The 17,421-nt window shown below is 38.5% G+C and overlaps 1 protein-coding gene across 1 annotated transcript in view; it reads left to right on the forward strand.

The window, feature by feature from the left end:
• Positions 1-17,421, forward strand: part of ANOS1 (anosmin 1) — a 143,694-nt gene that overhangs the window by 115,965 nt on the left and 10,308 nt on the right. The window contains exons 10-11 of the mRNA XM_063450159.1: positions 11,219-11,307; positions 13,865-14,036. Coding sequence (XP_063306229.1) covers positions 11,219-11,307; positions 13,865-14,036 — 261 coding nt within the window. The remainder of the gene's footprint in view (positions 1-11,218; positions 11,308-13,864; positions 14,037-17,421) is intronic.

The raw sequence follows: 17,421 nt of genomic DNA on the forward strand, positions 1-17,421 counted from the left end.
GATAAACTCCATAAAATGTTTTTGGTGAAAGAGAGCATCTGTGAAATGAACAACAGATGGTGAAAGGATAAGAAACATTTGTATCAAAATGCATTGTGCTAAAAAACTGAATATCTAGGGTTAGCTTAGCACAGATCGGTTACTAAATATTTTTAAATTAATATGCAGGGCAAAAGGTATGGTTGATTAGTTTTACATTTGTAAATTGTCAATAATTAGTGGATACTTCAATGGACCACCCACAATAATATCCCAGTATGGTGTTGTTAGAATTAGCATAATTCGGGATTATTCTAACTTTTAGTGACCGAATAATCTAAATTTTATTAAAGACAGGAGGCGAATATTTGCTTATCTTTCTTTACTGAAACTCCCAGCAGCAAAGAAACAGTTAACAATCAGTTTAAAAAATTTAACCAATCAGCATGCATCACAGTAATATAAACTGCCATCAGGCTCCTCCCAATTCCTCTTTCTTGATGTAGCCGAACAGCTGTAGAGTCAACCATGTAAACGTAGAACCATTATAACGATGAGTAGAAAAACGGTGTTAGGATGAAGACAATGCTCAACCCGCGGGGAAGACTTTAGATAGAGAGGACGAGTGATCTTCACACTAGGAGGAAAGAGAGACATCGTGAAAGTATGGTCTCTTTGACAAGAGAAAAATAAATTAAATGTAATGAAACTAACGTCCAATTTAAGTGCAAGTTTTAACATATAATAATTAACAGTCTGGTGTCTAGTGCAAGTTAAAACCAAATTAAAATGTAATGAAACTAATGTTCAATTTGAGTGCAAGCTTAACATATCATAATTACCTAACGAGTAGAGGTTAGAAAAATTGAGAAAATATTAGTCTGCTAGTTAGAGATACTTACCTAATAGGGTGGGGAAAGATATTCCAGGGTGGGAAAATATTCGCCTCCTGTCTTTAATAAAATTTAGATTATTCGGTCACTAAAAGTTAGAATAATCCCGAATTTTATGGCAAGACAGGAGGCTTCATATTTGCTATTTTAACGCATAGATAGCATTGACAAAGAAACATGTGGAGAATGTCTAAAATAAAAAGTACGGAAAGTGGATTCTCTAGACCAGTCAGCGGAAGATAGAATCTCCGCTAGGGAACCTCCAGCTATGAATACAGAGGAGGCGGCCGCGCCTCTAACCGAGTGAGCCCCGAAAGACGCATCGATGCCGGCTAGGGTTAGTAGCCATTTAATCCATCGAGCGATGGTAGGACACGAGACTGGTTTGTGTGGTGGCACATAAGACACCAGGAGGGGCCCAGTAGATGTCCTGAGAGGGGTAGTGCGAGAGATATAGTGTTTTATGCAACGGGCTACGCAGAGAAGGGGTTTCTCTGGAAAATAGGGGTAGCTCACTGTAGATGAATTGGTCTTGGTGCGTCTATTGATGTGAAAGTGCACCCCTTCCGGTGTGAAATCGAGGGCGTGAAAGTCGAAAGCCCTGATGTCGGAGACTCTTCGGAAGGAGACCAAGCAAAGGAGGAGAGCTAATTTGGCTGACAATTGGCGTAGGGAGAGCGCCTCGTTGTCCGGCCAAGCTTCTAAGAACGTGAGCATGATGGCCACGTCCCAGAATTGTTTATATTTGGGAGCCGGGGGTCTAGCGATGCGAATGCCCCGTAAGAGTCTACACACAGAAGGGTGTTTGCCTACTGAAGAACTTTCGATAGGAACGTGTGCTGCGGAGATAGCAGATCGGAACACGTTAATAGTTCGGTAGGATTTACCTTGGTCGAACAGAGACGAGAGGAAATTGATAATATTAATTATAGATGTTGAAAAGGGATCAAAGTTCCTTTCCAAACACCAGCAACTCCAGAGACGCCAAGCTGAGATGTAAGAGCGTCTGGTTCCTGGGGCCCATGAATCCCAAAGGAGTCCCTGAGCAGTTGTCGAAAGGCCTGAGACATTCCAAGATCCCCTGAAACGGTCCAAGCCACTAATCGGAGATGATCCTGGATTGCCAACGGGTGAAAGTTGCCTGCCGGGTCCCTGAGGAGGTCGCAGGAGGTGGGTAGAAGCAGGGGAAAGTCCACTGACAGTTCCAGGAGGTAAGGGTACCATGGTTGGGCCCGCCATAGGGGGGTCACCAGTGTTATCTTGACACCTTGAGTTTTGAGGTGTTGTAGTGTGCGTGGAATCATGGAGAATGGAGGGAACGCATATGCACCGGACATCGGCCACGTCTGTAAGAAGGCATCGACTGCAAGGCACGCTGGATCTGGCAACCAGCTGAAAAATGCGTCCGTCTGACTGTTGAGGCGAGACGCAAAGAGGTCCAGGTGGAATGGTCCCCGCCGAATCTGGAGACGGTGGAATATCTGTGGATTCAGTTGCCAATCGCTGGAATCCCTCCAATGACGGGAGAACCAGTCTGCAACGAGGTTGTCTGATCCCGGTAGATATTCTGCTCGCAGGGAGATATTCCTGTCTAGGCAGAACTGATACAATTCTTTGGTCAGGTCCGAAAGCATCTTTGATTTGGAACCTCCTAGACGATTCACGTAGCGAACTGCTGACACATTGTCCATCTTCAGCACTACGGAACAATTGTAGACGTCCTTGGCGAAACTGCGGATAGCGAAGGAGCCTGCAATTAGTTCGAGGCAATTGATATGAAGTGCTCGTTCCGAATGGGACCAGAGGCCTCCTGTAGAATTTTTCGAGCAAGTTGCGCCCCATCCGAGCAGGCTTGCATCCGATTCTAGAATGAAATCGGGTTGGGATCCGAAAATGGCTCTTCCATTCCAAGCGTCCATATGGTTCAGCCACCAATGGAGTTCTAACCGAACTTCGTCTGTGAGTGTGATCTGTTGTTCGTAGGATGTTGACTGATGTAAATATTGCGTCTTCAGGCGTTGCAAGGCTCGGTAGTGTAATGGGGCAGGGAATATGGCCTGTATTGAGGCGGAGAGCAAGCCGATGATGCGAGCTAGATCTCGCAGGCAGAGGTACGGTGATATCAGCAACCTTCGAATGTCCTTTTTTATGGATTTGATTTTGGTTGCCGGAAGTTGAAGGATTGCCTGAACAGAGTCTATCTGGAATCCCAGAAATTGTACCGTCTGGGACGGTGTGAGAGATGACTTTTGGCGATTGATCACGAAGCCAAGGTTCTGTAATAAAGCTGTGGTCATGGCTGTATGAAGGTGAAGTGTTTCTTGATCCTGCGCCATGAGGAGGATATCGTCCAGATAAATGATGGACCGGATTCCCTGGGAACGCAGTAATGCCATTACTGGTTTCATTAGTTTGGTAAAGCACCAGGGTGCGGAAGATAGGCCGAAGGGGAGGCAGGTAAATTGCCATATTTCCTGTTCCCAACGAAACTGAAGGAGGCAGCGGTGGGTTGGTGTTACCGGCACCGTGAGGTATGCATCCTTTAGATCGAAGCGGGAGAACCAATCTCCCTCGCAGAGTAGGTCTCTCAATAAATGGATTCCCTCCATTTTGAAATGACGGTATGTGATGAACTTGTTCAGATCTCTCAGGTTGATAACAGGTCGCAGGTCTCCTGACTTTTTCTTGACTAGAAACATGTTGCTTATGAAGACCTGAGGGCCAACAACTCTTTCGATCGCGCCTTTGGTTAATAGCTTGTTGAGTTCGCTCTGTAGAGTCGACTCGTCTAACAGTGACATTTTGATCGGGATAGGAGGAGATTTTTGTATCGGTTCGTCTGAAAAGTCTAGGTGGAACCCGGACACAGTCTGAAGGATCCAAGGATCCTGAGTGAGTTGAGACCACTGTTGGGAAAAAAGGGTTAACCGGCCTGCAATAGGAATATGAGAATAAGGAAGGTCTATTACCTGTAGCAGTGCGACCGCGGAGTGAAGCGGATCCACGTCCTCGGATAGTTCCGCGTGAGGGGAAAAATTGTCTGTGGTGGAATCGGGTATTGCCCGAGTTCCAGGTGTCCGAAGGTCGAGGCCTGTAGCCCGTGAAGGCGGCTCTGCCAGTCGCACGGCCTCTGTAGCGACCAGCTCTCCCAGAAAAACGCTGTGTGCGAAACACCTTGCGAATTGAGGATTGCGCTTTTGTCAGCGTAGTAAATACAGAGACATGTTTACTAAGTTCTTTTATGAACTTGTCTCCGAATAACATGCCTTGAGCCTCTGGACCAAGTTCTTTAGTGCCCAATTCGGCAAGCTTGGCATCAATTTTATAAAGGACGGCCTTCCGCCGTTCTGTCGAGATTGCCACATTGGCATTGCCTAAAAGGCATAAGGCCCTTTGTGCCCACTCTCGCACCATATGTGCGTCAAACGTGCCACCTGATAAAGCCTCGTCTGCTAAAATGAAAATTTGTATAAGCGGGCCCGCCACATCCATCAACTTATCTTGAGTGGCTTTCAGACCCTGTTCTATACCCTTACGGGGGTCTTTCCCTGACTTGGTCAGAAAGGTAACAAGGAAGGGGTCGAATTCAGGTGTACTGGCCACCTTGTCCGGGATAATGGGACGTGGGCATTCTGCCCTCAATTTGGCTCTCACCTCTTTTTCTAGAGGCCGACGGAGCCACATTCTGCAGTATTTGGCAATGTGGTCCGGGGGTGTCCATTCGGCAGATCTAGGGTGCTTGATGCATCTGGGGTCAAATAAAGGGCGGCCAGAGGTGTCAAATAAGGTATCATCCTTTTTTAAGTTAGGGTTTTCGGATGTTAAGTCAGATTCCAAATGGAATTCCTCTTGAGGTATGAGGTAGTCATTATTTGCAAATTCAGACGGGTAAAGGTCTCGGGATGTCTGATTAGGTGGAGCATCATTGTCCGAATGATCTGCATAATATTCATCTACCACCTGAAGATCATAATTAGAGGTTGAACCCTCAAGCGGGTCCAAATTATGTTGGGAGACAACCTCCCTGGGTTTAGAATAGGATACCCTAGGGTGTTTGGCAGGCGCTTTGCCTTTACCGGCGGTAGCGCTATCACCTTTCCAAGGGCGTTTGCGAGGAGCTTCATCACGTTCTGAACCGTGAGAATCCTCGGAGTCTGACAGCTGGGTAATAGTCGCTGTAGGGGCTGGGACTGTCTTTTCTCTGAAAGCTGCTAGAGCTTTGGGTATGGATTCGGTTATGGCATTGAATAGCCAAGCCTTAAGTTCAGCAGAGACTGCTGGTTCTGGCAAATCCGACATAATGTCAGTAACAGTGGGGTCACCACAATATTATTTCACTTTTTTGGATGTTTTTTATTTTTTTTATTTTTTTTTATTTATTTAATTTTTTTTTTTTTTTTTTTTTTTTTTAATTTTTTTTATTTTTTTTATTTATGCAGACAAACTATGTACAATGAGGCGGTGGACTTAGACAGTAAACAATTACCTTACAAAAAGTGGGGTTCATCCACAGTTTATCAGTGGGGTTCACCCAGAGAGGAAGGAACAATATAATGTCCAAATCAATAACAGGTATGTACCTGTGTAATATATATAGGGGGTTACCCTGTATAGAGGCTGGAGGGGGTCACCCTTAGAAACGAGGCTAGAGGGGGTCACCCTCAGAAAATAGGCTAGAGGGGTTCACCCTCAAAATCAAGCAAGGATTTTGAAAACACTTTGTTGAAATTGGGAATCTGTAACAGAAAAAACAGATATTTTGAGTATGGGGTATATACCTTTAAGAATTAACTGACGGACTGGAGCTTTAAGAAATTAAAGTGTACTTACCGAGCAGCTGGGTCGCGATTGCAGTGAAGAGCCGAAACGAAACGAAACTGCCGCACAGAATCCTTCCACAAGATGGCGCTGAGCCAAAAGCCCGGGAAAAAGTAAGAGAAAAAGACCGCGGCATAGGAGGGAGGGCGGGACGCGTTTCTATGGAAACGCTATGGTAACAGATCGTGCACAGAGAAACTGAGCGGCTAAACGGACCGGCAAAATGCCGGGCGCCGCAACGAAAGTGTCAGTTCGCAGTTTGTAATTAAACTGACAGCACAAAACTTAAGTTTGTTAAATTAATAAATAAATAAGAGAATTATGAGGTAATTTGAAGTTGTGGGCTGACTAAAAGTCAGTCCACTAAACAGTTGTTAAGAAGAGGATAATATTATTGCATGAATGTTAAAGGAACAGAAAATTATATGTGTAAAAATATATTTAAGTGTTATTAAAGTGATAAAGGTTAGTAAATTGAGCACTAATAGGGATATAATTAGAATAGACTCACCTGGGAGGCTAAGCAGCAAAGAAAGAGGAATTGGGAGGAGCCTGATGGCAGTTTATATTACTGTGATGCATGCTGATTGGTTAAATTTTTTAAACTGATTGTTAACTGTTTCTTTGCTGCTGGGAGTTTCAGTAAAGAAAGATAAGCAAATATGAAGCCTCCTGTCTTGCCATAAAATTACTTCCATCTTTAAAATAAAGCTTATGATCTTCAGATTAGCCTTCTGTTCCTTGGTTTAAGCTTTTTGATACCAAGTTTGTTTTGTTTGCACTCTCAGTACCTGGGCCACAACAGTGTAATGTAGTGGTTTTGGTGCAAATAGCATCAAATACAAAAAATAGAACTGGGAACTGGTGTGAGGCCCAAGATTTAACGTGTTGTATCCTCAGACCACCTCTAATGACTTTAACTCAGACAGCTATTAGAGGTCATTCCTATAGCAGTCCTGCAATCTTTGCATGAAAAAAGTTTAGGGTCTACACACTATGCACAAAGACTCCAAATGCACCTCATAGCGATGCATTGATCTATCTAATGCATCTCTATGATGAGATGATGAACACTGCAGCATGGCAACTGCCTTGCATGCATGCTAGCCCTGAAATACTTCAAATGTTGGATCATGCATTAGATCGACTGAGATATCCAGTAAGGCGGTGGCCTCCGCGAGACCTGCAAGTGATTCTGGGTATGCATATGCAAATGAGCTCAACAAAGAACCACACTCCTTTACTGAGTTGTGTATCAAAGCTGTTGTATACAGCAGACACATACTCTTAGGAATCCATGTATAAAGTGGAATTGATGCAAAAATTTGGCTCTTTGTTGAGCTCATTTGCATACGCCTATCCAGAATCCCTTGCAGTAGTGAGAGCACTGTGGGAAAAGCAAGTCTTATGGCTTGACTGGTGTGTGTATTTGTGTTTAGCAATGTATTAACTATATATATATATATATATATATATATATATAGATATATATATATATATATATATATATATCTATATATATATATATATATATATATATATATAGATAGATAGATATATATAGAAATAAATAAATATATATAAATAAATATATATTTAGTAGTGTAGATTGGATTAGCCGTATGAGTCCCGTAGACAAGATATATAATATATATAAGATGCCAAAATACTAGAGTATTGTAGTATGCAATGATACCTTTTTTATTGTACTAACAAATATATAATTGAAATATTATGTTTGTCCAATAAGAAAGGTATCATTGTATACTGCTATATATATATATATATATATATATATATATATATATATATATATATATATATTGTTCTAGCTGTTTTGCTAGAGAAAATCCTATTTTTGTAATATATTTGACATTAAATAGACCCTGTATCTCTGTGATATATGGTGTATATGGAAGAGATTTCAGGTAAGTTCATGTTTTCATTACTGTTTCACTTTAAAGATGGTGGGCATGCCCTGTTCAAAACCAGCTGCATCCCCAGCCACTAAAAAGTGGAGAATAGAAACTGCAGATATAATCATGACAGGCAGATCCATGTTTATTTCTAATGCACACTCAGTAGTCCATACAATGCTATATGTTTTTAATTTTTTTTTTAACTGCTCTAAAAACTGGGAGGGGGCTACTGGGGTGCTCCACCTGCCCCTATAGATTAGCCTCTACTACTCTAGTACATATCTCACTTTACGTTTATTAAATGGATATCACTGTGAAAATGGACGATGGGTTTAACTTATGTCACATACATACATATAATGCATTAAGGATTTAACTAATTAGGACCCCCCATTTAGTTTGGAAGCATGTGTTAGACTGTGCTAGGCTGTGTCAATCATATTGGTCTTGCCATATGTATAGTAATGATTAACAGAACTTGGAAGAATATCCTGCATGGCTGTATGAGGTTTCTTAAACCTCTAGAGTGTTCACATGTGGAACAAACCTGTGATTTCTTCAAAGCTATTATGAATTCTAAAAAATCTTTTGTTGTCATTCCTTTGAATTATATGATGGATATTCATGTTCCAGAAATAATGTGACTACTACAAAGTAAAGGATGCTCAATTTAATTTATATATATATATCCTGAAAAATTGAGTCCTTCATGGTGAAATACATATGTTAAATATATAGAATGATCTATATCATGTATACCTACACATTTTCCTGTCCATGTTACCAGAAAAAAAATGAAATATGAAAACAACATAATTATCAATGAACTTAGACTTGAAAGAAAGTGTCTAAAATATGGCACTGGGCCTTTGTACTTCTGAATTCAAATACACCATAAATTAACCAAGGCATGAAAATTGTTTAATATGTGGACAAGAGAATTATGTTTGGTCAAAAACTGATTTTACTCGTCATTTTTATTTGTTGATGTGAAATAGTAAGTCCTTTTAATTTACATTTTTATTGTGGGTTAAAATGAAAAAATAAATACAACTAAATAAAATAGATATAACATTTTATTTTACAAAGTAGGAAACAGGTTAGGTTTGACATAAATTGTGATCTAACACCAATTAGTAAATTTAAATAAATATAGCAGGGCTTAACATTTCCACACACCAATTTATTTAGCACCGGCAAGTAGTAATTCACCCCTGATAAGTGTGCCATGGCCCCTCCAGCCTTGTAGTGGCTTGTTACTTTTAAGGGTGACTAGTAGTATAGGGCTTTTAATTAAAAGCCCTTAATAAAGTCCACTATTTCAGAGCAGAGAAACTAAACATCTTTAGTTGTTTTTATTATTATTGTTTTTATTCTTTATTTATAAAGATACAACACATTTAGCAGTGCTGTACACGGGTTCAATTGGTGCAAGTAAAAAGACAAAAGATAAAATTAATTTGAGAAACGATAGACAATTTGAAAAAAAAATACAGGAGAAGTTGAGGGCTCTTTTTCGTGGGAATTTACAATCGAGATTTTAAAACATAAATATATTGCAAGCATTTTAAAATTGAAACAGAATCATCAATGTGTTTATTTAATTTTTTACATTTTATTATTTTTAAGCCGTTGCAGATTAGTTTTGCCATAAATTGCAGATTGGAATTTAAAGGGTTCTGCTAAAAATGGTTACATTTTATATTGAAGGAACACAATACGGCCAGGAACACAAAAATGTCTTTGTGATCCTATAGTGTTAAAAAAACATGTTAGCCCCCCAGGACCCTCTTGCCACTCTTTCCCCATCTCCATGGGGAAAGTTTAGCGTCTCTTTGCATTCGTGGAGATGTTAACCCAGAAAGCGCCTCTAGTGGCTGTCTGAGTGACTGTCATCCTATTTATTTTCTCTAAAAAGCCTGTGTTTATATGAAAATACCTGCAGGGCCTGACTATACTAACCAGAACAACTACATTAAACTGAAGTTGTTCTGGTGACTATAGTGTCCCTTTAAATGTAGTTAAATGTAGTATTGTGACAATAGTGACAGCCTAGTACTTGCCAAGTGAGGATCTGAATGATTAGGGAAGATTTATGCAATTACTCCTTCTTGTGTCTTTTTATTTTAGCACTCATTACAGATTGGTATAATGTTGATTTGCCAGTAAATGTTTCATGTTAAAATGACAAGCTTTACATGCTTTACATGACCATGACTCATGCCAGACAGTGCCTCAGTGCTTGCTGTTGGAGTGTGTAGAACATACAACCCCGGGTGCTAACAGGACATGTTTATTATTGGGATCCTTTGAATGGTTTCAGACGCTTTTGTGTTTAGTGATAATTTAGAATGTGAGGTGTGGCAGCCCACATCAAAGAAATCAGGACTTTTGCTTATTTTTGAGAAATGTGATTTTCAGAACAGATATACAACATTTACATTTCATTCTTTTCTGGATGTCACGACGTTTAACAGAAGCTTCTTAATTTACACATGGAAGGCTGTCTCTGTTATAGTTTCCAAATATTTTATATTTTTATAATATTTTATTATTTCACACAAATTCAAGTCTCAGCATGAATTTGGGTTCTAAAATACACCTAAGGACATAAAGTTGTCTAACATGTCAGTAACTTGCAGTTTCGTACGGAATCTCTTTAAGTGTATCAAAAATGTTTTTACATGAAGTATTACATCACACGCATTCTTTAATACCGTAGTGTGCTTTTGCTTTTACCATTTTTGCTTCGGTAACAGTGATGAATGTAATTAATGTAAATTCTAAAATCAAAACAGCTGCTGGAACTTTAGTTTCAGTGAACTAAATCTGTCCTCTTTTCTGTGATCAGACAGTGTGTTGTAATACACGTACATGCTATTAAGCATTGTTTTCAAACCCATTAAGAGAAACACAGATCGTATTAAAGGTCGTAAATAATTTCATAACTCCGTTTAGAAGTCATAAGTAAAATGTGGGACTTAACGGCAGTGATAAAAATGAATTATGAAACCATTCTACACTCAATTATGTGAGGTATAACATTGTGTTTAGTTGACAATATCAGTGGTCTGGCAACAACTTGAGATCTATAGATTTTGTAAATGGCATCTTACTTTTGGATATTATAGAACAAAACCATGAACCCCAGGCAGAAAAATTGTGATACTTGAAAAAAGATTATTGCTTTATTCTCCACATTTAAGTTCCGTAAAAGTAGATGGAAATATTTATAGGGCAGTATTGAATATGACAAAGTGCAGAAAAACAGCCTTTAACCCCTTAAGGACACACAACATGTGTGGCATGTCATGATTCCCTTTTATTCCAGAAGTTTGGTCCTTAAGGGGTTAAACACGGTACATTCATATGTAATGACTCCGATTAGGAACCTGGAGTCTTGGTATGAAAACATTTGTAAAAAATATCCACATACACCAATAATGTCCAGTGCTCCGTTTAATCTGATTGTTGAGACTTCTTCAGAGTAATAACTATTGCCGTGACAGAGCCTGAATGATCAGACGAAACACGATGGCTTTGTGGTTTATCTGAGACTTTATAACTTGTGTTACACAGGTACCTGATTTTTTTCTTTTTTAATCTTAGATAATATACTGGGGCTGTACCATGTTCAGTGGCTTCCTGAGTCTTGCATCAATAATGAGACCAGATGGCCAGAGAAAGCAGTAACCCAAGTAAGTATCACTGGTTATACATTCTACATTCAATGTGTATATCTGTATGCATGTATTAGTGTGCGTGTGTGTGTGTGTGTGTGCGCGCGTGTGTATATGTAAATATAGTCTCAAGATTATTTTTACTTTATGCTCATACTTACTGAATCTAAATTTCTAAAAAAAAATGCCATCACATTCCTTAGAAAGAGCATTTATTGGAGCATATCAAGTTTTATTTTTATTATAATGTTACCAACGAAGTTTTGGCAGTGTAAACTAATTTTCCTGAACCAGTCTATTGGATTGAAAGCAAATGGATATTGTGTCATTAATCATGTTTTAAAGTGACACTAAAGGCAAGTAGGCAACTACATTTCAATGAAGTGGTCAGGGTACAGGATCCCTGTCTTTACAAGCCTGCAACCCTTACATTGCAGGGTTAACATGCCTCTCTAGTGGCTGTTTAGGAGACAGCCACTAGAGGCGCTTCCTGTCCTATAACCAAGTAAAACTCTTAGAGCAGTATTTGATGTGCAGCACAGCGTTTTACAGCACATACACACTAGCTTGTCCATTACTTCCCTATGGCGAAGCATTGGATTGGCTGAAATCATGAACATCGATGATTGCACCCGAAGAGGCAGAGCAGAAGCAAGGAGAGCAGCACTGTGAGGTCGCAATGGCAAGCAAGTAATGCTCACCTTTCAAAGCGTCACATTGTGGGGGACACCTAGCAAGGTCTCAGGACACTATCAAGTCATGAATGCATGTTTGTATTCCTACTGCTATAGTGCTCCTTTAAAACCCTCCCTTTTTATTTCTCCTGAACAGCAAGCTAACTAGAGCTTGCATTTTTCTGCTACATCAAACCATCTATTCTTTTTCTATGTCTCATTAGCCAATGGGTTGAAATCAGTTTTCTAATAAAAGCTTTAGCAATATAAAATGCTATCAAGCATGGATAGTTTTGCTTTATTATTTTTATTACTAGAACAACCAGTTTTGTTGCTTTATTGCATTTTGTGCTATAAGGATATGTGCAGATAAAACTTTGATTAGCAGATTGGTTTTAAGACTGCATATTTTTCAAGCAGTTGCTAGATGTATCCTGAGGTGGCCTTTCATGCTGGTTAACTTCTCCTTTTCCAGTAGGTTTTGTTTGGATTGACATTTACATTCACACTGTGTAACACACTAGCTATTATCACGTCATGGGAATTTTCTTTTCTTTTAGAAGTAGGCTTCTTTGATTCAGTACAACCCAGGTGATTCAACTCTTCATCTCCTAAAGTTGAGATATTATTTCATTTTAGTAGCCTCCCACAGTGAAATAGATTCTGTTCAACATTAAATATAATAGAGAGATCTATTAATGTAAAGCAACACATTGGTTGTATCCACTAAACAGCATTGTGAGTGAATTTCAGACGCTACTTGCTACATTTTCTTCAAATAGCAAGTCTTGAAAAAAAGAAATACATTTTTTGCTGAACTTGAGGTTTTTTCCATGTTAGTTAACATTTTTCATATTAAAGGACCACTATAGTGCCAGGAAAACATACTCGTTTTCCTGGCACTATAGTGCCCTGAGGGTGCCCCCACCCTCAGGGACCCCCTCCTGCCGGGCTGGATGGAGAGGAAGGGGTTAAACTTACCTCTTTCTCCAGCGCCGGGAGGGGAGCTCTCCTCCTCCTCTCCGCCTCCTCTCCACCTCTTCGGCGGAATGCGCATGCGCGGCAAGAGCCGCGGGCGCATTCAGCCAGTCTCATAGGAAAGCATTTACAATGCTTTCCTATGGACGCTGGTGTCTTCTCACTGTGATTTTCACAGTGAGAAGCACACAAGCGCCTCTAGCGGCTGTCAATGAGACAGCCACTAGAGGCTGGATTAACCCAAATATAAACATAGAAGTTTCTTTGACACTGCTATGTTTATAAAAAAAAAAAAAGGGTTAACCCTAGCTGGACCAGGCACCCAGACCACTTCATTAAGCTGACGTGGTCTGGGTGCCTATAGTGGTCCTTTAAGTACATATATTCTATAATCTATAGCATATGTTATTTTAATTAAACAGCAAATTGTAATGTATATCCACATATTAATAGTTATGTAACAAAAAAACACTCTGTAATTACTGTTAAATTTACATTTTCCATATCTCTTATATTTTTGCCTGATATTACAATTCGGATTTCACTTCTGTGTCTAATGTGCAAACCCCTTAAAGATTTCATTTTAACATCGCAACTAAATGTTTTAATGCATTTGTGATGGAATAAAAAAAAGCAAAAACTCAATGTATGTGCAGTATAATCACCGACTATATTTAAGTAATGAATGAGGCAGATGCTTCTATCTATATAAACAGCATTTGTAAATATGTGAAATCTGTTTGCCAATACATTTAAAGGGCGAGCAGAAACATCTCCAGTTGAATTAATTGAATAAAGTATGGAATGCTCAGTTAATTATTTTCTCTTGATTGAATCTGTAATAAATGCTATCATTAAATATATTTTTAATGAAAACATCAGTCCTTTCTCCTAACACCTTTTATTCATGTTTATTTAAAAAGGATCACCATATAATACTGTCATCATTGATGTTCTCCTGCAAGTACAAAGTTACTATCCACCCAGCAAGATCTAAAGGACACTTAAAGGCTGAGAGCATTTTCTTCACAACTCCATCATGTTCAGCCCTTAAAGGGAAAAACCACAAATATATACATTGCCCAAACGATGGAGGTAAGGACATGTTTGCTCATGTAAAAGGTTTCTCACTGTTAACTGTTCACTGTGCTCAACTGGAAAATATACCTTGCATATATTTCTATTTGTTGGTAAAGACAAGTTTTATTGTAGGAGTCTTAGTGGTTTTATTGTGATGTTATATATTGTTTAATGATGTGCAATTGACGCAGGAGGAGGAGACGGATCCAGTGCCGAGGGACCTTGGCGCTGGAATAAGGTAAGTTAAACAAGGGGTTTTTAATCATTTCATAACTAGAAAGGAGTCCACAGAGACAAAGGGATACAATACCGTTAGGAATACAGTTTTGCATTCCTAACATTGTAGTGTTTGATTAAGTCTATTTAATTCATTAGTTGTTTTGATTAATTGTTGTTTTTTTAAATAATATAACTTTATTAATATTATTGTTGAAAAGATTGTGCACCACATGGGATGAACCTTAACAGGCAGATAAACTGGTTATTGGAATTACCTGCACCATTGTTTTGCCACATCTATCTCAATAGATAAAGAGATATATTATTTCATATCTCTATTGTACATAATGTTTGGGAATGGGGGTGATCACTTTATAGTATCCCTTTTTGTTATTAATGGATCCAAGGAAAACTGTGCCCTGCTAACCTCTATCGAACATTGTATAGGTTATTGAAAATAAAAGAACCAGATCAACTGTTTATAATTGTGGTGTGCGGCACTGTGGTCTAGCTGGTCAGTGAAAGGTAGAGATAATCCCCAAATGTTTTCTCTATCCCCCATTTATTTTTGTAAGTCATATGTCAAAAAGAATTCCTTAACCCCTAATTTGCATGAAAAAGACAATCCAAATCAATTTAAGGTGACACAAGTAGATAGTTTTCATTGCATTTTAAAAAATAGATGTTCTTTATGCTGGGTACTACTGAATTGTGAAAAATAGTTAAATTTTAATGGACACTATAGTCACCCAGACCACTTCAGCTCAATGAAGTGGTCTGGGTGCCAGGTCGCCCAGGTTTTAACCCTTCAGATGTAAACATAGTAGTTTCAGAGAAGGATATGTTTACATTGCAGGGTTTATCCAGCTTCTAGTGGCTGTCTTCTTGACAGTCGCTAGAGGCGCTTCTGCAACGCTGAATGCGAAAAATCGCTTCAGCGTGCAGAACGTTCATAGGAAAGCATTGGGAAATCCTTTCCTATGGGCGTTTTTAATGTGCGCGCTGTTCTGGCCGCGCATGCGCATTCCGCTCCTCTCAGGAGCTGACGTCGGAGTGGGAGGAGAGGTCACCAGCGCTGGATTAAAGTAAGTAACTGAAGGGGTTTTAACCCCTTTAGCACCAAGAGAGGGGGGCCATGAGGGTGGGGGGACCTAAGGGTTATATAGTGTCAGGAAAATGAGTTTGTTTTCCTGACACTATAGTGATTCTTTAAAAATAGCTTTTTTTTCAAGTTGACTTTATCTTACATGTCAACTAAAAAATGTAACTTTAGTTTATTGACTGCTTTAAGAGGTCATGATATCAGTTATATTCCATTAATCTGAGTACATATAAAATGTGGACCATATATATTGGTGATTAGTGCACAGTTCTTTTTTTAATAATACACTGCCGGGTTTTATGTTGAACTATCTTTGCAAATCCTTGGTTTAAAGGCAAGCCACCAGGTTGCAACTAGTATTTCCCAACTAAATATAAACAATGTTTAGACTTTGATGTTGTAAAATGCTTTACCTTGTATCATATTGGAATGTAAACTCTTGAGGGCAGAGATTTCTGAATTGAAGAAACGTATATTGCCAAACAGTTACAATTGATCTTTTAAATCTTAAAGAGCTAAAACAAATGAAAATGTTCTTTGTATGTAGCGGGGTGTTGACGTTTAGTTAGCAGTCTTTCACACTTTGTTGCTTTTGCAGATGTTTAGCATTGCAATGTACCGTCATTTAAGGAAATGTTAGTGAAGTCTTGCCAGAAATTGGTAAAGGCTTTCATTGTTGGCATATCTACACTTAGTCAACATTTTTAACACGGGGAACTTTTTCTTGTTTTAACTTTGAGACAGCATTAATAAAACCTTCAAAATATATGCTTCTCTTAAAAAAACAGTCTCTATAAAACATGCAGGCAAACATCTGGCAGACTACCTCCATGTCTTTTTTTTTTTTTTTTAACTAAACATGTCTTCTTTTTTGAGATTTTGGTATCAGATTTTTGTATAGATTAAATCTGTTGACCTTGCATAAATTATGTGAATATTTGTTGAAATAACACATGTATGAATTGAATATATGTATGAATTTATAATTTTAGCATCATTTTTATATGTCTATTTCTAGTCGTCTGGCTCAGTAAATAAAAAAAAAAAACCTGCAAAGGTAGTTTATAGCTTTATGAATGTATGTAGTCAACCTTAGGTAATTTTCTTGGCAAGTAAATGATTGGATAGGCTCCATTAGGTAGTATCACTAATCAATACTCCAGCTTTAGCTACTTATTTACTGTTGTCAGTAATCCAACCAGATACTTACATTGTTCTCAACCAAACAACTGGTGGAATACAAGCATATTTCTTCCATTGATCTTCATATACTACATACAATATTCCTTTTGAACATCGTTAGGTCATTGGCAAACACATATCTTCAACATTATCCTTCTATTAATGTAAAAATGTGGGTAGACCAAGGCAAAGAAAACATGATTGCCCTACAAAGAGGCATAGTTGACTACGTAGTTGGCTGCAGTAGGTTGAAGTCCATCTCAAAAGTAGCTGGGCCAGATTAGAGAATGAGTTGGGTGAATTTAAACACAGAGAACAGTAGTTTAATCTATAGGCCTATCACTACTCCTTCTTACTTATTAAATAGGATTTATATATATATACATTTATAAAAAGAGCATCATCACCTTATATCTAGAAGTGATGTTTATTAAACTTAGCCGGCACTAGAGAACCCTAAAAATGAATAGAAAAAGGTAACTCTAAACAAAACTTGATTTAAAAAAATAGTACCAAGCTAAAGAAAAAATATATATGTGCAAATAATTCAGTATCCTAGTGTCCTTTATAGCTGAAGTTTATGTTTTCATAAAAACTTGGTCATAAAAATGTCCGCTTTCCCGGAACATCAGAGGTGCACAATTCCAATACAAGCCCTTCACTAACCTCGTATATCTTTTTTTATGCAATAGGCAATATTACTTACTACTTTAGTGCAATATTACATATAAACAATAAGCTGAAGAAAAGTCCATTACTCATTTTCTTTTGATGTTCGTCATGTCTGAAATATTGATTAAAGAGATACTAATTAAAAAAAAAGATATGACATAGCAGTTTACAGAGTAAATATGCAGTAAACAGTTTTAGTTTATGATGCCCAAGCTTGATTAAATT

This window comes from Pelobates fuscus, chromosome 1, assembly GCF_036172605.1.
Source record: "Pelobates fuscus isolate aPelFus1 chromosome 1, aPelFus1.pri, whole genome shotgun sequence".
Classification (NCBI taxonomy): Eukaryota; Metazoa; Chordata; class Amphibia; order Anura; family Pelobatidae; genus Pelobates; species Pelobates fuscus.